This window comes from Rhinolophus sinicus, linkage group LG03, assembly GCF_036562045.2.
Source record: "Rhinolophus sinicus isolate RSC01 linkage group LG03, ASM3656204v1, whole genome shotgun sequence".
NCBI classification, from domain to species: Eukaryota; Metazoa; Chordata; class Mammalia; order Chiroptera; family Rhinolophidae; genus Rhinolophus; species Rhinolophus sinicus.
This window is the reverse complement of record NC_133753.1, coordinates 95,365,436-95,391,434: the sequence shown is the minus strand read 5'-3', so window position 1 is coordinate 95,391,434 and position 25,999 is coordinate 95,365,436. Positions and strand designations below refer to the sequence as shown.

Genomic DNA, 25,999 nt, shown 5'->3' with positions numbered 1-25,999 from the left:
GCAAACAGAGCAGTCGGCAGTCAGAACTCAGACACCCCAAGAATTCAGCCCAGCTGCCCAGTCCCGGGGCACTTACCTTGCACTGCCCGGACACGCAGATGGCCGTGCTGTTCTGGCCGCAGGGGGTGCCGTCAATGACCTTCTCTGCCTGCCGAACGTAGAAGCGGTACCCCACTGCTTGGCAGTTCAACTCACACTTCCGATTGCCCTTTACTACAAAAACAAAACAAAACAAAACAAAAAAAAACAAACTGTTAGCATCTTTTTTCTTCCTGTAGTTTTACTGACATAAAATTCACATAATATAAAATGAACCATTTTAATCAAAGTGTACAATTCAGGGTTTTTCAGTATAGTCACAATGTTGTACAACTATTACCACTAATTCCAGAACATTTCCATTGCCCCCAAAACAAACCCTGTGCCTGTTAGCTATCCCTCCCAATTCCTATCCCCCCACCCCCCATCTTGGCAACCACCAATCTACTTTCTGTCTCTATGGATTTGCCTATTCTGGACATTTTATAACCGCATACTTTTTAAAACTTCGTGAATGTTATTAGATTTCTCCATATTTAATGGTAGAGGGAAGGGACTGTAATCTACTGGCATATGTAGAGATTTGATGCTGAGTATTATAAAGGAATTCTTAAAGAATCTCACAATACAAGTAAGAGACTCTACTTTCAGACACCCTCCCATACTTTGCCATAGTCATAATTATATTTTATATATCAGCAATCACAGTGAGCACACAATTTTAATGTTCTGCTTTTTAAAAAATACTTAAAAATTGTTTAGTTATATCATCTTTATGCTCTTTTAAATGGCTGGAGTTTCTGTAAAAATTCCTCCCTTATGAGATATTTCAGTGGTTTCCCCATCACCTTAGGTTGAAATCCAAACTCCTAAGCAAGGGATAAAAGTGTCTTTCAAGAGCTGAACCTCGCTTACCTTTAGAGTCTCATTTCCTACCATCTTCCCAAGTCTAGATTCTATACCAAATTAAACACTTTCTCTGTCCAGCCATTGCTGAACTGGTCTGCACCTGCTTCTACTTTGTTTTAGGTCCCAGGTAACCTCTTCCAGGAAGCCCTCCATGGATCCTGATCTCGCCTATACATCCACCCATCACAGGCCAATCTGGCCTTCTCTACTATAGGGTTAACCAAGCTTCACTGAAGCATGGTCTTGAGGGACCACCGGGATGTATGTTGTCTGTCTTATTCACTTTTGTATCCCCAGCACTCAGTACAGAGCTGGGCACCTAACAAATGCTCAACAAATCTCTGAGGAATAAAAAAAAAGGGATGGATAAATGAATATTGGCACTTTTTGTTTTGTTGGCCTTTTTCTCCCTTCTCCCCACTCAGAATGTTTCTCTATATTTCAACCCCTTCACACAGAGCCTGGCACACAGTAGGTGCTCAATAAATGCTAAATTAATTACCACTACAGCTAATATTTCCAGAGCAATTTAGTTGCCTTCAAAATAAGAATGAGAAAAATTTTCAGGCGCGATATATTTCCATATCCAAAAGAGACAGACGAGCCAAATACACATTGATTTTTTTTTCAGCTGGTTTTGGAGAGAAGACTAATGCTATGCTCAGCCATAGACAGCATGTTCCAGGTTTGTGCCTTTGTCTGAAAATCTGATTACTGGATTGGACACTACTGACTTTTTCCAACCAAGACAATACATCATATTTTCCCCAGTGTGGCTGCCTGACTGTCATAGAGCAATGGGCTTCCTGCTCCTCCAAAGCCATTGAAAACTGCTACCAGGAAATAATATGGAGCCCCTGGGACCACATGGGTTAGGGAAGACTGAATCTTCTAGATATCCTGAGCTCTATCTTAGAAGTCAAGAGACTTGGTTTCTTACCCTGCCTGCCCAAAAGATATAAGAGGTGATCTCGGGAAAAAAGAATCAAAGAATACCAAAGACAAAAACAACTTTAGGAATTATCTAAAACTAACCCATCATTATATAGATAAAAAACAAACAAACAAAACACAAAAGGCCTAGAAAAATGAAGTGGTAGGTTAGAGTTTAAAACTAGTTTCCTACAACTTGCTTTTTTATGTCATTTATCTATCTAGATCCTGTTTCCTCTCTTCCCAGCTCCTCGCTTTCTGAAGTGACAGCAGGAAGTATCCAGGATACTTGCATTTTAAGTAATAAGAGTGTCTGAAAGGCAGCCTCATATGGGGCAAGAGTTTTGAGTTCTCATTTCTCTTGGCTTCCTCCCAACCAACTCTATCCTTTGCAGTCACCACTTTATTTCTCAATATCTGTGATCATACTACCGAAGAACTTTCTTTTTTTTTTCTCCCCCTTTCTTCTGCCTTCCCCCACCCCCACGCCGGTTCAAGCTGTTGTTTCTCAGTCTAGTTGTGTAGGACACAGCTCCCTGGCCCCTGCTGGTATTATGAGCCTTGCACTGCCCCCAGCTGAGGCAGACGGTCGCCAGTCGTCGGTTAGCTGCTCACAGTAGTTCACGGCAGCTCTCACTGGCTGCCGGCGGATCACACTGGCTGCCGGCCACTCACACTGGCCACCGGCCGCTCATAGCAACACACGATAGCCCACGGCAGCACTCAGCAGCCCGTGGCAGCTCATGCCAACCTCTGGCTGCTCACAGCAGCCCAGCTCCAGGGAGAGCTGTTGTTCACAATCTTAGTTGTAAAGGGCGCAGCTCACTGGCCCACGTGGGAATTGAACCGGTGACCTGGGCATTAAGAGCATGGAGCTCTAACCACCTGAGCCATCGGGCCAGCCCCCAAAGAACCTTCTAAGAACAAAATAACATGGCCAAAACTGAGGTAATTATGGGAGAATCTCCAAATGGACACATGAAAATAACCCAGAGGAATGGCATTAAGTCTGGGCTCTTCCTTCCTGTGGCCTAAACCGGCCACTAGGTCTTAGCCTCTGCCTGTGTGGCTTATACAGTGTCCCTGACTTCAGACTTGCAACAAGGGAAAAGGGGGATCTTGGGAGATAATGTCAGCCTTTGGACAAGTACCTTCCCAACAAAACTGCCTAGCTCCTGGTGCCTTAGCAACACTCAACCTAGTGCTTCTCATAAAATTACATAAGGACTGACGTCTGCAGACTCTGCACATACTCCCCAACCACTTTAAAATTTCACGTAAAAATACATTTCCGGGCCTTCAGTTTAAGATTTTTCATCGAGTTACTTCACTCCTTTTATTTTCTTTGAACAGAATTACAATTCTGATGCCAAGAGCTGCTTCTCTAAGCTGATTTTGTCATGATTTTGTCATGGAGACAACAGAGGAGTGGCCACGAGGTGGATGCAATTGGATAAGAGTAAGTGGGTACATCCTTCTACTTCCTGTTTATCTCCCTCTTATTCCTCTCCTTCTCTGTTCTCAGCTGCTTCCTAAATGTCCTCCTCACGCCCAATGGGGACACCTTTACCTCCCACACACTCAGGCAGTGATTCCCAGTGCGGTCCCAGGACCAGAAGCATCCCCATCACCTGGGAACGTGTTGAAAATGCAAATTCTTGGGCCTGACCTCCAACTCCTAAGTCAGTGACTCTGAGGATGGAGCTGGGCAGCCTGTATTTTAACAAGCCCTGCAGGTGATTCCAGGGTACAGTCATGTTTGGGAACCACTGCTCCGAGGAAAATCAAGTAGTGAACAGACTTGGAAGCAGCTGACCATTCTTATTTTGAATTAAGGATGTTTAAGTTCCACGTCTAAATTTAAATTTAACATAAGCACTATCTTGAATTAAATTTAGGATATTGCCAGGTATTTGGATCCCTGATAGTAAGAAAGCCCTCTGATAACTAAAAAAAAAGAAATGTTGGAGAATATACAAGAAAATTCTGGCTAGTTAGAATAAAGCAGCTAACAGTTAAAGGGTTAACCCTCAAATAAAGTTAAATATTTAAACCACTCATTGAGCTTTGTTCCTTTGGAAAAGCCATTAATATGTGTAAAGACACTTTTGCTAGTGTTAAAAAACAAAGAAAATAGAAAAGGAATTAATAGTTACAAAATTTTGGAGGGTGGAAAGCAGAAAGACCCATGGTAATGACTTAGCAGACCCAAGCAAACTGATCCAAAATGGGAATTAAAGCAACAAATCTACCTATATCATAGCATTTCCAAATGGTAACTTTGGAAATAAAGAAGAATGAATCCTATAAACAGAGAAATTGTCTGTAAGGGTGTTTAAGAAGCAGTTAGAGGTTCCACTTTCCAGAATGGTTGGCTAAAGCCTCTGAAAATGAACTCCTTTATAAAAGCAATGAGAACATTAGCAAAAGACAACTGAAGTGATTATACTAATAATAGACAAAATAGACTTTAAGACAAAAATCATTGTTAAAGACAAATAAAAGCATTTTATAATGATAAAGGGTCAATCCATCAGGAAGCCAACAGAGTCCCAAAATACAGGAAGGTAAACTTGGCAGAATCTAAATGAGAACAATTCAATAATAATAATAATTTGATAATGTGAATAATAATAATAATAATTTGATAATTTGAATAATAATAATAATAATAAAACACACCACCCAACAGTAACAGAATTCATATTCTTCTCAAGTGTACATGAAACACTTTCCAGAAAGGAACAAATGTTAGGTCATAAAACAAGCCTCAATATATTTTAATGGACTGAAATCATACAAATTTTAAGTTCACTGACCTCAATGGAATAAAATTAGGAATTAATAACAAAAAGAAATTTGGGAATTTCAAAAACATGTGGAAATTAAAAACACACTTCTAAACAACTGATCAAGAAAAAAAGCACATGGAAAACCAGAAAATACTTTGAGAGTCATAAAAATTAAAAAACAACAACAAACTTATGAGATACACTTATAGCAGTGCTTAGTGGGAAATTTATAGTGGTAAACATCTTGTGAAAAAAAACATCTCAAATCAACAACTTAATATCCTACCTTAAGAACTGGGGGGAAAAAGAGCTAAAAAAACTAAACCCAAAGCCAATGGAATGAAGGATGTAAATAAATTAAACAGAAAAGGGAGCGACAATAGAGAAAATCAATGAACCCCAATGTTGGTTATCTGAAAAGATCAATAAAATTGAGAAACTTTTATACAGACTGACCAAAAATAAAGAAGAGAAGACTTAAAATACTGAAACCAAGAATAAAGAGGAGACATTACTACTGATTTTACGGAAATAAAAAGGACTTCTATCCTGAGAGATAAGTCAAGAAAAAGAGAAAGTATTCAGATTAAAAAGAAATAAGTAAAACTACCTGTATTTCTAGAGGACATGATCTTGTATATAGAAAATCCAAAAAAAAAAAATGCACCAAAAATTACTTGAACTAATAATAAGCAAGTTAATCAGAGTTACAGGATACAAGATCAATATACAAAACCCAATTTTATTTCTATACACTATCAATGTGCAATCTGAAAATGAAATTAAGAACACAGTTCCATCAAAAAGAATAAAATACTTAGGAATAAATTAAACAAAAAAAAAGTATAAGACTTAGACACTAAAACTGTCATACATTGTTGAAAGAAATTAAGGAAGATCTAAATAAATGGAATGCTATCCATGTTAATGAATCAACAGACTTAATATTGTTAAGATGGCAATAGTCCCCAAACTGATTTTCAGATTCAAGCAATCCCAATCAAAATACCAGCTGACTTTTTTGGTAGAAATTGACAAGCTGATCTTAAAATTTGTATTGCACTGCAAGGGGCCAAGGATAGCCAGAACGACCTTGAAAAAGAAAAACAAAGCTGGAGGACTCATATTTTCTGATTTTAATGAAAACAGTGTGATATTATCCTAAAGTTAGATATATAGAGCAGTGGAATAGAATTGAGAGTCCAGAAATAAACCCTTATATTTTTTGTCCACTGATTGTGATGAGGGTGCCAAAACAATTACGGGACCCTCAATTTTTCCAACTGTGGTGGAAAAATTGTCTTTGTAACAAACGGTGTTGGGATAACTTTGCATATCTACTTGCAAAAGAATGAAGTTAATCCTCTATCTCACGCCATATAGAAAAATTAATTCAAAATGATCATCAACCTAAATGTAAAAGCTAAAACTATAAAATTCTCAGAGCAAAACAGGTATAAATCTTCAAGATCTTGACTTAGTCAGTGGTTTCTTAGATGATATAACAAAAGCACAAGTGACAAAAGAAAAAAATAAACCAATTGAAGTTCATCGTAAAACTCCATTGAGAAAATGAAATGACAGCCCATTGAATGAGACAAAATTTTGTCAAATCATATATCAGATAATGGACTTGTATCTAGAATCTATGAAACACTTTTATAACTCAACAATAAAAAGATAACCCAATTAAAACTAGACAAAGAATCCAAATATATATTTCTCTAAGGAAGATATACAAATGGATAATAAGTACATGAAAAGATGCTCAATATAGTCAGTTATTAGAGAAATACAAATCAAAATCACAATGAGCTATAAATCATTAGCAAAATAAAAATCAAAACCACTTCATACTCCAAGGTGGCTAAAATAATAATAATAAGTGTTGGCAAGGATGTAGAGAAATCAGAATTCTTGTACAACGCTGATAGGACTGTAAAATGGAACAGCTTCCTTGGAATGCATTTGGCAGTTCTTCAGAACATCAAAGATAAAGGTACCATATCACCCAAAAATTCTACTTCTCGGTATATATACCTATGAGAAATGAACACATGCGTCTTCATGTTCATATTGTACATATTCAAATTGAACATAACTATTCATAGCATTATTCATAATAGCTAAAAAGTAGAAATAATCCCAATGTCCTTCAATGAATTAATGGATAAACAAAATGTGTAACATCAATACATGGAATATTATTCAAAGATAACAATTGTGAAATACTGATACGTGCTATGACATAGATAAATCCTGAAAATATTATGCTAAGTGAAAGAAACCAGTCACAAAAACCACATATTTTATAATTATATTTAATGTCCAGCATAGACAAATCTATAGCAATAGAAAGTAGATGAGTGGCTGCCAGGGGCTGGAGGAAGCCGAGAAGAATGTGGAGTGACTGCTAATGGGTACGAATTTTCTTCTTGGAGTGATGAAAATGTTCGAAATTATGTAGTGGTGATGGTTGCACAACTTTCTAAATATACTAAAACCACTAAACTGAACTATTTAAATTGGTGGTTTTCATGGTATGTGAATTTTATCTCAATAAATCTGTTATTTAAAAAGAAAAGCAGCAGGAGTTAGTTTCCTGGATCCCCAGGAAATCATCAAATAAATAACTCAAGAACATTTCTGTTTCCAGATTGAAGGATCCCAGAAAATGCCCAGGACAATGGGGTTAGGCGTGGGATTTGATTTTACCCTCCTTGTAATTAATAAGTTAGCCTGTTACTATTTCATGGATACAGACAGAAGACACAAGACTCCTCAGTCAGAGATAAAGGACTTCATTGCTCAAGGAAGAGCAAGCAGAACGGGCATCAGTGTGTTTGTGTCAATACCCCTTGCCCCAGGGTCCCCTGGGGGCAACGTGCAGGAGCCCAGTGGAAGCTGCACACCAGTGGATTTGCGTGGCAGCTCAGGAGCACTGAGCTTCAGGAACCCATTGCTTTTATGGGAAGCAAAAAGGAGCCCTGCTCTTTGTCCTGGACAGAAATGTGTTTCACCCCTCAAGGTTGCTCACTGCAAACACAACCCTGAGAAAGGCCCTAGTTGAAAAGTGGTCAGGGTCTTGCATTCTCTGCATACTCCACAAGACATACAGGAGCGCAGGGGACCTATGGGGAAGTCTCCTGACAAATGGATAATAATGAACAACACCAAGGCACGTGACCGTGAAACTTCAAGACACTTGGAACAAAGAAAAGATAACACAGGTTACCAGGGAGGAAACAAACAAAATGGTACTGGATTTCTCAACAATAACTCTGAAAACTAGAAGATAACAGCAATGCCCCATAACTTTTGAGGGAAAGTATTTCCAAATTAGAATTAATATTGTATTTAGTCGAATACTCAACACTTACGAAAAAATAAAGGCATTTTCAGAAATTCAATTCTCAAACCATTTACCTCTCATGTACACTTGCTGGAGGATGTATTCTATCATCACAATGAAGAAAGTATAATGTGTGGGATCCAGGAAATCAAAGATGTAACCCAAGAGAGAAGCAGAGAGAGTGCTTAGGACTAGGATGAAAAGAGCCCCTGATAAGGCAGATGTGCCCTAGGGAAAGACTGGAGCAGGTACGAAGGTTTTAGGAGACATTTCTTCCAGGAAATGAAACGAATAAAATACGTAATCAATTTTAGGATATTGTGATGATAAGATATAGAGATATCGAGTTATTGATAGATTTGCACAATTTAGAGAGCTTGGGGTTGTGTAAGTGTGAAGTACGTAAAAAAGAAGACATATCGAAAACAAAAGGTATTTAGTAACAAGAAAGGAAAAAATGGAATTCAGGAAAAGAACAGTAATCACAGTATATGGAGTGGATACTACAGTGTAATGTCCAGATTATTAAACATGATCATCCATTAGTTGGGAGTGTTGCCTGCTGGTAGCTGATAGCTGTGTCTTTCTGGAACTTGCCATCAGCCTAAGGGAGCCCTTCAACCAAGGCTGAACCTCCTCCCCAGAGATAGACACCATCCAGTGACCAGTCCATGTGGTAATACAAAGGCCCACCCAGGCTGAATTTTGGGTAACTCTGCAGGACTTATCCCAGCTCAGAGCTTCCAGTGGGACGGGGTGCGACTTTTGTGTGACTGTCCCAGCCCAACTTCTCCCTCTCCAATCCTGCATCTCACACTATTCTAGGTTCACTCTCCGATAAACACTGGGCACAAATCTCTACCTCAGGATGGATGTCCTAGAGAGCTAACCAACCTAGTACACTTTACGGCTCTGCTATGAAGACTGTGCCCATGGTCCGCATGTAAGCAACCGTTATTAATCGAACTGAAATTACAACATAATTATGATAAGAGGGTGGGGGATGGGAAGAGCCCACGTGTGGTGAGGTGAAGAGAGAGAATGAGACAAGAGGGCTACATCCTCATTTTCAACAGAAAATACTTGAAACTGAAGAATCCAGGTGTAACAATGTAAGCATTATTTAGTGATAAGAAGCTGAATATCAAAACAACAGTTAAAATAGGGAGTAAGAAATGCTGGTGTGGGGGCAAAGTCTGTAGAACTCTTTGACTGTAAAATGCATGTATGCAAAACTTGGGTTAAATAATAAAAATTAATTTTAAAAAGAACGCAATAACTCCAACAATTCAGGTTCTCAGAAACAGAATCCTTCTGCACAGTTATTATTAATGGTCGGTCCCTCCCATTTCTATTCAAAATTAACACAAAACTGTAAAACTCCTTGTCTTTTCAGGAACTTTGCGTAAGTGGGGGAGCAAAATGCTGCTGAAGTGTGGAGGTTCTAGATTTTAGCCAGTTTTGCTCCCACCTCGTTTGCATGAGCTCTTAGTAAGCAAGAGGGAGACTCCCAGAAGGATGGAAGGAGCCAAACGTGGCAGGAAAAGAGCTTCAAGCTTTGCCGACAATTGCGCTTTCTCCCTCCTCATCTAAGTCGGGAGAAAGTCTCAGGTAAGCAAACGGAGGAGAGTCTGTGAATAAATACACGAGGCTATTCTTGGAGAATGGATAACATCTGTGCTTAGTTTCGGATCCATTCAAACTTCACAGGTTCACTCCAAGTTTAGCACCGAAGCCCTCATTTCCCAGGCTCAAGTTCCATGTTTTTGGTAGAATATACGATATCCCGGTTCAAGAAAAGCAACCTCGTAAACGCAGCTCATAAAACTCAGACGTGGCAGGCTGCTTACCCAAAGCACGTTGATGAGTGAAGTGTAAACGAATTAGAAACATGTGGATGCAAAGTCTTAAGTGTACATGCAGGGTGTAAATAACACTAAAAGGGGGTTGCTCAAAGCCCCAGCCGTGGACGTGGAGTTCGCAGCCCTCGGTCGGGGTGAAGAACCCGGGGCAGCAGAGCCTGCGCAGCGCTGGCGTGACCGCCGCGGACCGCCTGTTTATGACAAAGGGGCTGCCTGCCCTCGGACTCCAAATTCTGGACTAGACGCGGATGATGACTATTTAAACTGCATTCCCCTAGACTGCATTTTCCAGGACAAAGTTATGGAAAGTAAGATGAGGAGAGTGCTTCTAAGAGCCCAGCCTCTTCTCTGGAATTAGAAAACTGTTCTGAAAAAGTCAGAAGAAGGGTGAGACAGTCTAATTCTTAGCTCCGCCTGTTCTGAAAAGGAAATTGTTTTGGGCGCATTCCATTATTAAACCTTAATTGCAAAAACATACAGTTTATCAATCGCCTAATATCCCTAACCTTCAGTCCTATACTTGCAACTATGTAATTAAAATTTTAGAAGTTCACATGCAGCACCTTACTGAATCTTACTTAACGGACAGTCTGAACAGGCTGGGGATTTGGGTCAGAAACCTTGAACAAAAACGTCTTTTTTTAAATCCCGAAAAATCATTGGCTCCATGTTCCCCAGACGTTCAATTCCTCTTAGCACGTCTCACACTTAAACACAGGTTTAGTCTGGGGCCCTGTAATGCCGTGGTTCTCAAACTTTTCGTGCACTCACAATCACCCAGAGGTCTTGTGAAAATACAGCTCGATGGTGACCACTCCTGGGGAGTCTGATTCATTCGGTCTGGGGTGGATCTGCATTTTCAGGATCCCCTGAATCTGCATTTTCAACAAGTTCCTGGGTGACGCCCCAGGAACCCCTCTTTTTGAACCACTGCTCTAATCAATGCTACTGAACTAGGATGGAGAAAGGAGACCTACCTACCCGGCAATCAGACCCGTAGTGGACACTCTGGAAATGCACTGCCAAAACTGACAGACAGCATGGTGTTCCGCTAACTAAATAAAAGGTTCCAGTGTTATCCATGCAAGATAGCCAGTAAAGACTACACCCATCCAGAGGCCTTGCAAAGGGGAAGTTCTCTTCTGAGTGGTCAGTACGGTACACAGTGTTCAGAAAGCAGAGGGAAAAGGAACTTCTCTTTCTTTAGCGTCTACATTGAGATTTGGCTGCCTCACATATTCGCACCTTTTACAGTATTTATGTGTTTACTGTTTATCGAGCACCTACTCTCTGCCGTAGCGTGCCCACAGAGGGCATGGAGGCGCCCCTTCCCCTATACCTTGCCCTATGCATTTGTTCCATCTGGCTGTTTATTCCTTTACAGTAAACTGATAATAGTAAGTAAACTGCTACCGCGAGTTTTAGGAGCCATTCTAGCCAATTATTGGGCACCTTGTGGAGACCTCTGATATGTAGCCAAGTTGGACAGAAGTGTGGGTTACTTGGGGACCCATTACTTGCGATTGGTGTCTGAACTGAGGGGTGGTCCTGTGGGACTGAGCCCTTAAGCTGCAGGGTCTGCTCTAACTCCAGGTAGTTAGTGTCAGAATTGAATTAAACTGTAGGACACCAGTGGGTGTCCACCGAGACCCGGAGAATTGCTTGGTGTAGAAAATGTGTTTGTTTGATGTTAGAAATGTTTCATTACCTAATTCTCTCATTTCACATAGTACAAAGTTGAAGCTTAGAAAAATGTAAAGACTTGCCTGGAGTCATGTTGTCTGTCAGTGACCTTACCACACTTAAGATGCATAGGGATTTCCTAAATGAACAATGACACCTAACAAGCTAGAGTGCTTGCCCTGTACTGAGAGCTGTGTGTGACACTGCATAGGTATTATGCCATATTATCTTTACAACTCAGCGAAATAGAGATTATTATTATCCCATGTTACAGAGGAGGAACCCAAGCCTCAGAGAGGTTAATTAACTTGCTAAAAGCCACACCGCTAGAAAGTGGTAGTGTCAACAGGATTCAAATCCAGGTTTGACTCAGAAGCCAAGTCTTATTCTTGGTGCCCTACTGAACACTGAATTATTTCATCCGAGTACATAATACTGCTCTAAGTAGAAACTCACTTCCTTGAAGTCAAGGACAGTACTTGGCATGGTGCCACATAGGAAGCAATGCTTGTTTACTCATCCAATGAACATTTATTAGGCACCTATTGTGTGCCAGGCACTGTGCCAGAATCTAGGTTTAAGCAAGTTAATAAGACAGAGGCTCTGCCCTCATGAAGCAACCAGAATTCATTTATTTTATGAATTCATTTACTCAGCAAATATGTATTGAGAGTCTGGCCTTATTCCAGGTACTACCGTAAGTATTAAGGAAATGATAAGAAAAAGAGACCAGGTCCTCGACCTTGTGTAGCTGCAATCCCATGGGAAAGGCAGGAATTCATTAAGTATCCACACAAAGAAATGTGAGATTGTAACCGTGAAGGATAAGTAGGAGTTTACCATGTGAGAGGGAGGCGAGGAGAGAAGAGCACTGAAGGCCGAGGGGTACCAAAGACCACACCCAAAGGCCAGGCACGTGCCCATCAAGGACCTGAGAGACATTCTCCATGGCGCAAGCAGAGAGCGAGGGGAGATGCTAGGAGGTGAGGCTGCAGAAGTAGACCAGTAGCCCAGGTCATGCAAGACCGACGTGCTTGTGGAGAGAATGCAGAGACCTATCTAGAGTTCTGTGAAGCACCACGGCTTGCATTCTTTGTACCCTTCTGGAGAGCAGAACATGGAACAGCAGTAGTTTCCCATTTGGAGAAAGTTCCTAGACACGGAGCTCCATGGGAATTGGCTAAGCCAACTTTGTTCAAGTTACCCAGCCTTTTTCTGAAATGTTTTCTTTTTACTCTCATGTCATACACAGTAAATCTAAAGCTGGAAAAAGTGACTGAAAACAAATACCATTGTGGAAAAAACACCATGCTGTTCAAAACTATTCAAGCTGTGTGACATGTAGTGTTACATCTTACAATGTTACATTTAATAAAAAATAAGAGTTTGAAGGGGGTTCAGCCGGTAGAAAGCCAGTTTGGCTAACTGTCAGGAAAGCAGCTTGACAGCTTCAAGAGAAGCGGGAGGCTTAACCAGTTTCTCATGGCTTGGGAAAATATATCTCTCTCCGAGCAAATATGGACATATTAAAATATGGAATGTATACACATCCTCCAGAAAAACAATGTGGCTGGGGTTCTTCTTGTCAAGGACAGGCTGTTGAGAGCTCTGAGAAGGAAGTTGGTGACGGGAACTCTGGCACAAACGCCATGTCAAGCCAAAGTCTCAGAAGCCAGGGAAACTCAGAGGCAGAGGGGATAGTATCACCTCTGCAGGCAATAGCCAGACAAGGGTGGTTTTACTTCCCATCTCCTGCTATTATCATCTTACTTAAATATACATATACGTATATATAAATGTATGCATGTGTGCATATGTATACATGCATGTATGTGTACACGTGTCCTTGTACATGTAGGAATGCATGTGTGTATATATGCATGTGCATATATGTATGTGTTATGTGCATGTGCATATACGTGTTTATTATTGTGTGTGTATTATGTGTAAGTATATACCTGCATGTATGTGTATATACAATTGTGTGTGTGTAGACATGTGTCTTGCAGTCTGTGGGCAGCAGGCCAGAGTAATCAACAGGAATCAGAACACAATTCTGGCTGGTCCACAGGTGGAAAATGTTACTGCATGAATACGTGGGCAGAAGCAGCAAGTCCACAGACCTGAAAACACAGTGGTGGTTCCAACAAAGGCACTAATCTCACTTCTAAACTTTGAAGAGCAGACATGGTAAGACACTGGAAGAAGAAGGTTTCAGTAGGAAGAAAGTTTTGATGGCTTCAGGTAAGAAACTTTTTCATATGAAAAGTTCTCAGAAATCAGGGCAAGGCTTTAAGGAACCCCAGGTCACCTTGTCTCAACTTGACTGCAGGATAAGATGGAACAGAAAGAGTGGGCATTGCCTGTGTCTCTCCTGAGTGTGTGGCCTGCTCGTGCTCGGCACACGCTGTGCGTCTGGGACACAGCAGAGCTCACTGTGTATTTCCGACTTGATGCCCTCTGCCATCCTCAGACAGTGGTCCTTAGCAGCCCCACGGAGGGCTCTCGGACACGGCGGCCCCTTTTGGGATTTAACAAAACCCAGTGGAGAATGACTTCCGTCATCGTCTCACAGCCATCCGAGTTCTTCACTGGCCTCAGAACATCTATCCTCAGATGGTTTCAAGGACATTTTTCTCTACTATTGGGTCTTAAACCAACTACTCAACTGCTCTCTTCACTGCTCTGGAAACACCGCGGGCATTCTCACCTCTGTAGCTCTACTTCTTTGGTACACCTATCCAGAATATCCAGAATGCCTACGGACACAAACCTCACGTCAGCATATGTTTGTGAAATATACAAACATTAAAAATTGGGGCATGTGCTGTGAAGGCAGTCGCCCCAGGAATACAGAACAGAGACATCGACTCATTCTAGGGTATCAGGAAGGGTTTCACTGAGGAAGTGACTTTTGAACTGAAATCTAAAGGATGAGTTAGTGCTATGAGGGAGGGGCTAAGAAGGAAGCATCCCAAGCAGTGGGAGCGGCCTGTGCAAAGCCCTGCATCAGGAGGAGTGGAAAGGTGGCCAGTGTGGCTGGCGAGCAGAGCAAGACATCCTAGAAAGGAGCACGCCTGGATAGGTGGCACTTCTGTGAGTCACAGGTCTCATGATCTCTCAGGACTGGGGCTGCCAGATAAAATGCAGGAAGCCCAGTTAAAATTTTCAGATGTACAATGTATATTACATGGGATGTACTTACACCAAAAAATTATCTGTTTATGTGAAGTTGACATGTAACTGGGCATTATTTTATTTGCTAGCAACATTATTCTGATACAACCAAAGAACACATTTTTCTACATAACTCATTTGTATTCTTAATCACAATAGGTTTTATTTTTTAGCTGGCTTGATATCTTTTTGTCTCCAATTGTTACCATAGGCAGAAAGAACAGGACCACAGGGAGAGACGGGGTACGAAGGAAGGAGGAAGTGTGGGGAAACATAGGAAGGAGAGGAGGTGAGATCATTCTTAAGAAAAGGTGTAGCTATGTGGCTAATTGTAATGGATTATAATGTTATTAGAGCAGCCAAGAAAAATCTCCAGCCCATGTGTCACTATGACAGTTCCCACAAGGTTCCAAGTAAGAACAGGGAATCCCACCTCCTCATGGGAAGTAGTAGTCAGCAAAGACTCACCCTGGGAACGCTGCGACAACACCCCTGAATATTTCGCGCCCTCATTCGAATAAAATCCTAAGCCTCTTTGTTCTTTGGTGCAGTTGCTCTTCTAGGCCTGCCCACTGTCATGCCATCTTGAGAATGTACTGTTTCCTTTCTTTTAATAAATCCAATGCTTGCTTGGCTTTGTTCGCATGGCTTATTCAGGACGTCCTGGAATGCCTTCCTGCAACCATATAAGAACCCTTGTTCTCTGGTAACACAATGACCTCAATCCAAGAACCTTAGAGCATGAAGAGTCCTAGAAATCAGCTAGTCTGATCTTCTAACTTCACAGCCAAGAACAGGAGGCTTAGAAAGGACCTTGGAGCTGCTCGAGGCACAGAGAGACCTCACTGGGGCTTCTTTCATGCCTCCTGCGGGGCCCAGGACAGCGGCTGAGCACATTAAAAAACAGCTTAATCAATTGCTCAGTTGAATTAACAAGCTCATTTACATGCCTCTATACAGAGGGGAATGAACAGATACAATCCCAGACAGCCAGAAGCTTTCCAAACAAAATAAACAGCAAGCCAGACAGAGCAGGGGCCATTTGCACATGCATAAACACAGGGACAGACACAAAGGACCCTAGCAAGTGGCTGATTCCACCAGCTGGACTCCATCCTTTGCCCGGAGATTCTACAAGAGCCCAGAACCAAGCCTCTCCTCCTTGATGGCTTGGTGAATTTACTCTGGCATGGCAGCCCATTGGATTTACATGGCAAGTGTGGACAGTGATCATCTTTACCTTAAGGTGGAAATTGTGACCCTGAAGAGACTCACCATCCAGCCTCATTTGTCCCTTTCAGGCCCCAATTATCTGCTAAGAGACTTTTTTCAGGCCTCTCTGCAGGCAGAGCACGTACTGTCCAAATATGCCCAACCGGCAGGAGAAAAAGGCAGGGGGCGGGCCCCTCCACCACTATTTACCAAACGAAGGCAGCCCTCCACATTCAACTGGACTCAATGCAGGGGATAATCCCCCTGAGTAAGCTTGCCTTTCATTCCTCCAGGGGACTTTAAAAGGCGTCCATCTATCCCAATCACAATCAAATGCAAGCATTTCACTTCCCCAAGACAAACAAGGATTTGGACAAATGAGAAGTGGGTTGCCTTGTGGCAGCATGAAAAGGGAATTCAGCAGCCCCAGCTCCCCCTCAGAGGAAGCGCCGGGAAGGATGTCCTTGTGGTGGCCACACAAAGCGGGGCATGAGCTCATCATGCCAGAACCTAATTGAAACCTCCAGCTGAAACCATGTTTTGTGATATTTGGGGGAAAGGATGGGCAAAGACAAAAAGGAAGAACAAAGGATGTGTACAGAAGCAGCATGAAAAGCATCCCACTTCTTGACTGTGGGACAATTTGGATGGTGGCCATTGAGTTAAATGAGGTGTAGCCTTCCTCTCAATCTCACTGAGATTCAAAGCCATTTTGCAAAACTTGCTACTGCCAGCATTATGGTTCCATAGCCAAGGTCTTTAGGACCCATTCAGACCTTCAAAGTGCAACTGCATTCAAAGAAATGCAGCAGAAAAGATGCTGGTTAGACCTGTAGACAAATTGCCTGGCATTTGTGAATCTACTGAAAGGCATAAAGGCACAGAGAAAGAGCATGGTTTTTGCATGAACTTACTGAGTTTGCACCTGAGCCCTGCCACTTACTAAACTTGTGTCATTGGACAAATTATGTCTATGAAACTTGCTTTTCTTATCTGTCAAAATGGGTATTTCAATGCTTCTCTCACAGTCTTGTCTCAGAATCAAATAAGAGAATGTTTGTAAAAGCACAGGTACCAAATCGATGATCACTTCCTTTCGTCTTCCCTGGAACAACATGGCCAGGGAAGTATGGAATGTCTGCGCTTGGAAGCTTTCTAATAATTGCAGACATAGAAATAGCTACCATTATCAGAATGTGGCAACCAGGGCAGTAAAAAGATGGGCTAGGTGGTAGTACCCAGTAGTCTCCAGGCTTTATTAAAAGTATTCCCTTGCCTGGAGGTAGCTAATTAGTGTTAGGATGTCCCTAAGCCCTCTGAGCTGCCTGTTCTTTTAATTTTCTTTGATAATTGTCACAGAAGCATGGCCAAGTTAAAATACGTCTGGAAGAAGGGGAGGGAGAATGGTTCCATGGCTTTTGGCTGCACTTCAGGACTCCAGCTGCTAAGTAGCCAAACCTTGGGAATGCTGTTCGGGATCTCATTATTCTGTTTTCTTCCTCTTTATGGTTTTGCAAATAGCCACCTGCAAGTTTCATTTCCTTATTGGGTCTGTGTAGAGGAATGGTTTTAATCTTCCTTCTTCTGAGAGTCTCCTGTGTTCTGAGGGCCACAGTATCCAGAAATTCAACCGTCATCCACTGACAAACACGGGTCTTAGTAAGGGACTCACTACTCTTTTCTTTCAGCAAAAGTTCCCACCACAAGCATGCTCAGCTTCAATGAAAAATGTGTGATGACAGAATGTGATAATGTGCCCTATACACATTCCCAACAGTATACAGCCATTGCTAGTAAACCTTTGTGATATTGGCTCTTTTCCTAGATTCAGTCCTTTACTTGACCTTGACTATGCAGCAATACATCCTGATGCTCTGGTTTCCTTTGGATAGACTTCACCATCCATAATTACGTAAAAAATTGGGGGAGAGGGCCAGAAAAGAGAGAATTTTCTTTAAATGCCCAATATATTTGAGAGGAAAGGATGTGACCTTTTTCACTGATTAATCCAAGTTATTACTACTCCCCTTCCACTGTACTATGTAGGTCAGGGACCAAGAAAAATTCCTGGATAATCCAATATAGTAAACTCCTCAGTGCAAAGCTCTGAAAAGTGGGCAAGCACAAGTGTACACCAAGGACGTTCAAAGTCTTTTTCTGTGGGTTCAGAGTGCTAGAGGTCAGGGGAAGGTTATTTGACAGGGTGGACACAGGAAGATACAAGATGCAAAACTGGATTTAATCCTGTAGACGTATGTAAAGGAAAGTCGAACTTTGCATAACTTGCCCATGCAATGCAGAAATCGTCCAACAGTTCTATCCATATTGGTATGAGGGGTGATCAGAAAATACAGTGAATGTTTAAATAAAAAAATGTATTACAGTAAAAGACACATTGCCATTAATTCCCCTCAAAATACTACCCCTTGCTTCAAACACATGTATCCCATCATTCTTGCCACTTTCTGAATCAGTTCTGGACATCCTCTTTCGTGAGTATCTTTAGTTGCGCTGTTGTGGCTGCCTCAATGTCCTGAATCATTTTGACTTTGGGGAAGAGCCAGAAGTCACACAGTGCCAGATCCGGTGAATCAGGTGGATGAGGACACATCGTAATGTTTTTATTTGATAGAAATTGCTATACCAGAAGTGATGTGTGACACGGAGCATTGTCATGATGGAGGATGATTTACGGCACACTTTAAAACACACCTCTCAACCGTAGCTCATACCTGACTGACTACACTGAACAAGTTGAAACTTGTCACACACTGTTACTAAGGTTCAACGCGCTGCTACCCATATTGAAGATCCCTGCCTTTCCATTGGATGGCCCTCGGCAGCAGCATTCACTGTATGTTTTGATCACCATGGAAAGACTTTATGTCACACATCCCTTCTGGGACAATTTCTGTAAAAAAAAAAAAAATTACAGTGTGTCCTCATCCACCTTATTCATTGGATCTGGCACCATGTGACTTCTGGCTCTTACCCAAAGTCAAAATGATTCAGGACATTGAGGCAGCCATGAGAGCAACACTAAAGACATTCACGAAAGAGGACTTCCAGAACTGCTTCATAAAGTGGCAAGAACAATGGGATAAGTGTGTTTGAAGTGAGGGGGAGTATTTTGAGGGGGATTAATGGCAATGTGTCTTTTACTGTAATACATTTATTTATTTTTTTTTAATTTAAACATTCACTGTATTGTTTGATCACATCTCCTTAGTCTTCTCTAATCACCCCCTGCTTTTATTGTCCAGTTAAGGCCATACAGAGGGTTCACCAAAAGAGATATCCTGTGAAAATCAGAGTAGATAACAAATAGAGAAGAAATGTAATATAATCTCTCTTACACATTTGGCCTATATACTATTGGGGCCATTCTGTTTGGTTTTTGATACTAGGTGTACAGTGGAAAATGTTAGCATTTCCTGATTTATATCCTTTTATATGAAAATACAGGGATTGCTTAGGATATTATTGTTCATTCTGTTTTATTATTTCACCTTTAAAAATGGAACCAACATCTCATACCCATTAGGATAGCTACTATCCAAAAAAAAAAACCAAACCAAAACAAAACAAAAAAACCAAAAAAACAGAAAAAGAAAAAGAAAGAAAGAAAGAAGAAAAATAACAGGTGGTGAGGACTGAAGAAATTGGAATCCTTGCTGATGGCAACGTAAAATAGTGCAGTCGCTATTGAAAACAGTCTAGCAGGTCCTTAACAAATTACAAATAGAACTACCATATGATCCGGCAATTCCACTTCTGAATACATGTATATATCCAAAAGAAGTGAAAGCAGGGTCTTGAAGGGATACTTGTACACCCATGTTCATAGCAGCACTAGTCACAATACAGCCACATGGAGCCAAAAAGTAGAAGCAACCCAAGTATCCATCTATAGACGAATGGACAAACAAAATGTGGTATATATGTTTTCCTTAAAAATGAAGGAAATTCATTTTTATCCAGGCTGCAACATGGATAAAGCTTGAGGACATTATGCTGTGTGACATAAGCCAGTTACAAAAGGACACTGTATACTGGGGGTGCCAAAAAATGTATACATATGACTTGTATTCATCCTCTGTTATCAGTATATATTGAGTATTACAATTTTAATACAGTTTTTTCCTTTCTTAAAATGTGTATACATGTTTTTGGCATCCTCTATATGAGGTCAGACAATTAAGTTCATGAACTTATCCTAGAAAAAGTGCTGCATACCTCATTGCTGAATATCACTATGGTCGCCTTTGAAGTACTCCCCTTGGGAAGCTATGCACTGATGTGAGCACCCTGCCCACCCGTCAAAGCGATTTTGGAACTCTTCTTCTGGAATGGCCATCAGAGAACTCATCGTATTGTAACACTTGATGTCCTCAATGTTCATTAAAATGCCTTCCTTTCAATATTTCCTTTATCTTTGGGTAAAGAAAGAAGTCACTGGGGGACAGATCAGGTGAGTAGGGAGGGTGTTCCAATACAGTTATTTGTTTACTGGCTAAAAACTCCCTCACAGACAGTGTCGTGTGAGCTGGTGCATTGTGGTGATGCAAGAGCCATGAATTGTTGGTGAAAAGTTCAGGTCGTTTTCATCTAACTTTTTCACGCAGCCTTTCAGCACTTCCAAATAGTAAACTTGGTTAACTGTTTGTCAGTTGTTATAAATTCATAATGAATAATCCCTCTGATATCAAAAAAGGTTAGCAACATAGTTTTGACTCTTGATTTGGACTGACAGAATGTTTTTTGTCGTAGAGAATTGGCTGACATCCATTGTGCACATTGACGTTTTGTTTCAGAGTCATATTGGTACACCCATGTTTCACCACCAGTGATAACACAATCCAAAACACCATCTTGCCTCTCCAAAAGGTCTTGGCAAACTTCAACTTTCCTTTGCTTTTGTTCATCGGTGAGCTCCTTCGGGATCATTTTTGCACACACCTTTCTCATGACAAGATTTGCAGTTAAGATTTTCATAACTGTTTCTCTATCGATGTTTACTTGGTCTGTTATGCTTCTCACAGTAAGCTGACAATTTTGACGCACAATTCAATGAATTTTTGCAATGTTTCGTCAGTTCTGCTCATTACTGGCCTCCCTGACGTATCTTCATCTGTGACGTGTTCTCTCCCTTCAGAAAAACGTTTAATCCATTTGCACACTGCCATTTTCTTCATGGCATTATCCCCATAAACTTGGACTAACATGACCCTGATTTCACTTCCACTCTTGCCAAGTCTAGCAAGAAATTTGTTCATTACGCAAATTCAAGATCAGACATTCTCGTGACGGCACACAACAACACGCAACAACAATAATGAACGCCACTCAACAAGACATCGCCACACATCGAGTCAAACACAGCTGTGAGACACTGATGTACCAAGGTTATGAAACCTTACCGAGCTGTTTGTACAGTGCTGCTAATGTAAGCGCATGGTGGCAAGTTTGCAAACTTAACTGTCTGAACTCGTATGAGGTAGAGAAGTCAAATTCATAGAGACAGGAAATAGAATAATATTGCTAGGGGTTGGGGGAGAGGGAAATGAGAAGCTATTGTTTAATGGGTACAGTGTTTCCGTTTTTCAAGATGAAAAGAGTTCTGCAGATTGGTTGCACGATAATGTGAATGTACTTAACACCCCTGAACTATACACTTAAAAATAGTTAGGATGATAAATTTTGTTACGCGTATTTTACCGTATTTTTTTAAATGGAGGCAATATTCCAGAATTCATAAAAATCATAAAAGCAAAAACTCTGCCCTTCCCCCAGTATATTCCAAAGAATCAAATCAATACAATAACTGAAATTGGTGATCAAATTCCAGTCATTGGGACGATTTCCTACCAGATCACTCTGGCCTACAGAGATTTGCTTTCTGTCTTCTGCTGGGCATACAGGATGAGCTGAACAACAGAAAACCTTTCAGAAGGGCACACATTCTGGGAGATGGAAAACTCAGCTTTCCTTTGCGAACAAAAATGACATTACTGACCCCAGAACAATACAGCATGCACGAAGGTTGCTGTGTTCCCTGTCACTGGGGCTAAATTTCCATTGCTTCACCCACATCTCCTGCTACAAAGCACCTGGTTCAGAGTGGGTACTCCATGTGGGTTTGGTGAGCAAATTGATGAATCACTGAGAACCCAAGGGGAGTCAACCAAGCAGCTATAAGACAGAGATGTAAGGAGCCTTCAAGAGTGTTAAAACGCAAATTGATTGCCTCTTTCTGGACAAATTCAAGGGATGATTTATGTGAAACAAGGTAAAGTTCTTGTTAAAGTCTCAGGTTTTACTGAGAATGTGTGATATCCTGAGTGCAATTTTGATTTGTCTTCTGTGTATGTGTGTAAACCACAAAAGCAGTTAACTGTTGATGGCCAAATAACAAATGCCTCTGCTGTTCCCAGGAGGGATTAAATAGCTCTGGGTTGAGAAAAAAAGAGAAGATCAAAAGACTATCCAGACATCCCTGGCTGGCAGGCAGCAAGGGGTCCCCTGGCCAAGGGAGGGTAACCTTTGCTTGAACTCAGAGGAATGTGGAACAGGGGTTCTGAGCTTAAGGAGAAAATCTCCAAGATGCTTCTCCTAAACTGTGCTGACCAGGATTCTGAGCTCCACGCCTGAAATTCCCTGAACAGACCATAATATTTGCTTCTAAGCCTTTGCCATATATACTTATAACGAAAAAAGCGTTTTTCCTTTTTTTTTTTACTGATTGCACATAAAGCAAGTTCAGGGTGAACATGGTATATTCGTATGACTAGTCCAGTGCTTTGGGGAAAACAATGTAGGTATCAGGCAACATAATTCATAACCACTAACCCATTCATCCCCCTCCTGGAATTTATTCTAAGACTAACATCTAAAAGTACAGTAGAACATATTACAATTCTCTTGAAATGTATTTGAATGAGTTTTGAGTTCTTTTTAAAAACTCAATTAGGAAAAAGCCATTAGGGAGCTAAAACAATATTCTATTTACACCTAAGGCGTGCTTTCTACCTACAGCTAACCCTTAAACAAGCTCTGATTCATGGGTACCATTTTCTTGGTTTGGAGATAATCACCAACCACAGTATCCTGAGCAGATCTGAAGATGTTTCTCTAACACCTGAGATCACCCAGACAACATTAGCGTCAAAAGGATCTTTCTATAGCTACTCAGGCAGGTTTTTTTTTAATGTTAATGAGTTATGCTTAGCGGCTGGCTTCCAGTACACAGCTATTCAATTCTTCAAACACTCGATAAAAGCATCCTGCCCAGGTCCTCAGAAGCCTAAAACAAAAAGCAAGCAAACTGTGAAAACAGTGTGATCCCCAGGCCTATCGCAGCAAGGGAACCTCTAGGGTCCAGGAAAAAACAAAAACAGAAACAAAAAGACCCTGAAACCCTGACTCCTAAAGTAGCTAATACTGTAATGCAAATGAATGTTGATTAAGGCAAATAGAACCCTTTTCTGCCTATGGTTTCCAAATACAAAGCTTAGAAAACAAAGGGTTTTTGCCAAATTCTCCCAAAGCAAGGAGGAAACAACTGGCTAGGGCTTTCATCATTTAAAAAGCTTACCCTCTGAATGAGGATCCTAGGTCACGCCTACATTTTCTTTTAAAAAGTGTTATTTACCTAAATAGCAGAGTCTACATATTTTAGGGGTTCTGAGTCTCACTCCTAAGAAAAACCATCCTGTTCTGGAGAAAAGAGAGTCTGGGGCCGGTCTCACCTGTCAAACTTCTCTTTCACGTGGTAACATCCCCATCTGCTGGAAAGTTAGATGTCTGCATTAAAGGCAGATAATGTTAGTTTTGTTTTCCTATAAATCTAGGCCAAAGTTGCAGTTTCATTTTCTCGTTTATAAGCATCGCCATTTTATTTCAAACATCTGCCTTTTCCCCTTATTTCTCCAACGGTCTTTATCCCTGTGGTATTTGCAGTACTCAGCCCACCACCCAGCCCCGCTCCATCTCCTCTCGACGGTGTGGGCAGGTCCCCAGCAGTCTCTCTTTATAACTGTACACCCTTGGGTTAGTCCTGGAACCCTTCTCTGAATCTGAATATTGTTTACCTGGAGATCAAGGGTTCCTGTCTTCCTCAGGCTGGCACTGCCTGGAGCTGGGATCTTAGCAGCTCACAGCTCAAGCTCCTTTGTTTGGCTGGCAAACTACTGAATAGCTCCCTTTTTTGTTGTTGTTTTTGTTTGTTTGTTTGTTTGTTTGTTTTATCTTTGATTTTAAAAACAAACCCATACACATGTGGGCAGTGAGGACACGGCTGCGTTTGCCAGTCTCCCGTTTCCTTGTCTCCAAGTTTCTGGCTTTCTGTCCGTGGGCCTTCACTGTTCCCTGGCCAGACACCCACTCGGTGAACAGCCCAGGGAATACAACCGCGTATTGGATGCGGCCACGACTTCTCTGTCGTTGGTTTCTTCATCAGCATCACTTTCCTCTTTTCTTTGCAGTTTAGTCTCCATTCATTTCTTCAAAGTAAACCAATGGAAGTTGTATTTATAAATTATTGCTTCCCGGTGTTGAACTCACAGTATGAACTTGAGCGTCTTTCTGGGCTTCTGTCTCTTTCTCTGTACAGCACGGTGGTTGGAAGGATCTCTCACGCCCATACTATGTATGATGGTCAGAGGAAAAAGAGGCCAGACAAGTAAAGAAGCCATCTCCGTAGCCTCTCAAAGACTGCAAACTCGAAGGAGTGGGAGGTTGGCAAGGAAATAAAGCTGGGCTAATCTTGTTTTCCTCTTAGGAGTGGAGGGCTGATGAAGGACACACAAGATATGCAAACACCTGACTATTAGGAAACAGTAGTCAGAGCCAAGAGAGCCAAGGCCTCCTCCGTGATTCTGGAAGAGAACTTAGAACTGCAGAGATGAACAAGCCTGACCCTCCAGAACCATCAGCTACAAATGCACCCCTGAAACCCGTCTCTGAATCTGAATATTAAGAACACGAAAGAGGACATAAGAAAAGCTAAAGAAAAACTCTCTCTTTCTCTCTCTCTCCACAGCTGCCTAATCCAAGGGTAGAAGCCTTAAAAAGCTTTTCATCTCAACAACTTGTTTAAAACAAATGACCTCTTCCTTTGCCTAGGAGATTAGGTTTATTAAGCAGTGACTCACGACAATAAAAGATCCACTAAAAATGATAAATTAATTATGGCTAACATTGAAGTTCATTCCATTAAAAGAAAAGGCATAATGGAGTGGAACAGTGGTTTTGGGAGGGCTGAGCCCGGGCCTCCAGCACTTTATCCCTATGGTCACTGCATTACGTTGTTTTCCTGCTTGCACCCCACTTAGATCTGAGGTTCTTGAGGTTGATGGAACTTCGTTTTTTCATCCTTGTATCCTGGACAGAGATCCTCTCACACCACAGGTACTTGTATCCGATAAATGCTTATCAAGTTGAAATGGACCGACCAGAACCCATTCTAATGGTTCTAAGACAGGTTAGTTAGCATGTTGTTGGGTAGACAGGAAGGTCCCTGGTGGAATAAACAAAGGCAGCCATATCCTGAAACTCCAGGTTCTGAAATGGCTCTTTTGCTCCAAGACAAAATGTAACGGCACCCTGAGGTTAGTAAGTTATCTCATAAATCCTTTTTGGCCAGACACACAGAGCAGATCTGATAGATAAAAATGGGTTATTTCGTTAATTCCTTCAGGATGGACAAACAGAACAAATTTGACAGACAAATCCCATTAGAAGGCGCCAGCTCCCTTCTCCAAGCGGGCAAGAAAATACATACGAATAAGAGCCTTTTGTCTTAGACACTGGGCACCCGGATGGGATCCCCTCTCGCTCAAGAGCTGTGACCCTTTCCTCTTAATGAACTATCCTCTTTTGCCACTCCTCGCCTTTCCCTGGTCCGTGTTTCCATTCTTTGGTTTTGCGACACCATCCTGGCACTCACAGAAATATCCCACATCAGTTCCACCTGACGGATGATGGCTGGTGATGTAGCAGCCAAAGTGCTGTCCCTCTAATCTGGTGGGGACTCAAGTCTC

General features: G+C 41.4%; 1 protein-coding gene and 1 long non-coding RNA gene across 3 annotated transcripts in view; one reads left to right on the top strand and one right to left on the bottom strand.

Annotated features, from left to right (window-relative positions):
• Positions 1-25,999, bottom strand: part of THSD4 (thrombospondin type 1 domain containing 4) — a 574,709-nt gene that overhangs the window by 315,913 nt on the left and 232,797 nt on the right. Inside the window, exon 7 of the mRNA XM_074328210.1 lies at positions 77-213. Within this exon, the coding sequence (XP_074184311.1) occupies positions 77-213 (137 nt within the window). The remainder of the gene's footprint in view (positions 1-76; positions 214-25,999) is intronic.
• On the top strand, positions 3,207-25,105 carry LOC141570632 (uncharacterized). 2 transcript variants are annotated; one of them, XR_012494857.1, is made up of 3 exons: positions 3,207-3,340; positions 9,422-9,636; positions 24,739-25,105. It is a non-coding gene; the product is annotated as an uncharacterized LOC141570632 (long non-coding RNA). The 2 variants fall into 2 exon arrangements; XR_012494856.1 differs by lacking the exon at positions 24,739-25,105 and adding an exon at positions 13,642-18,216.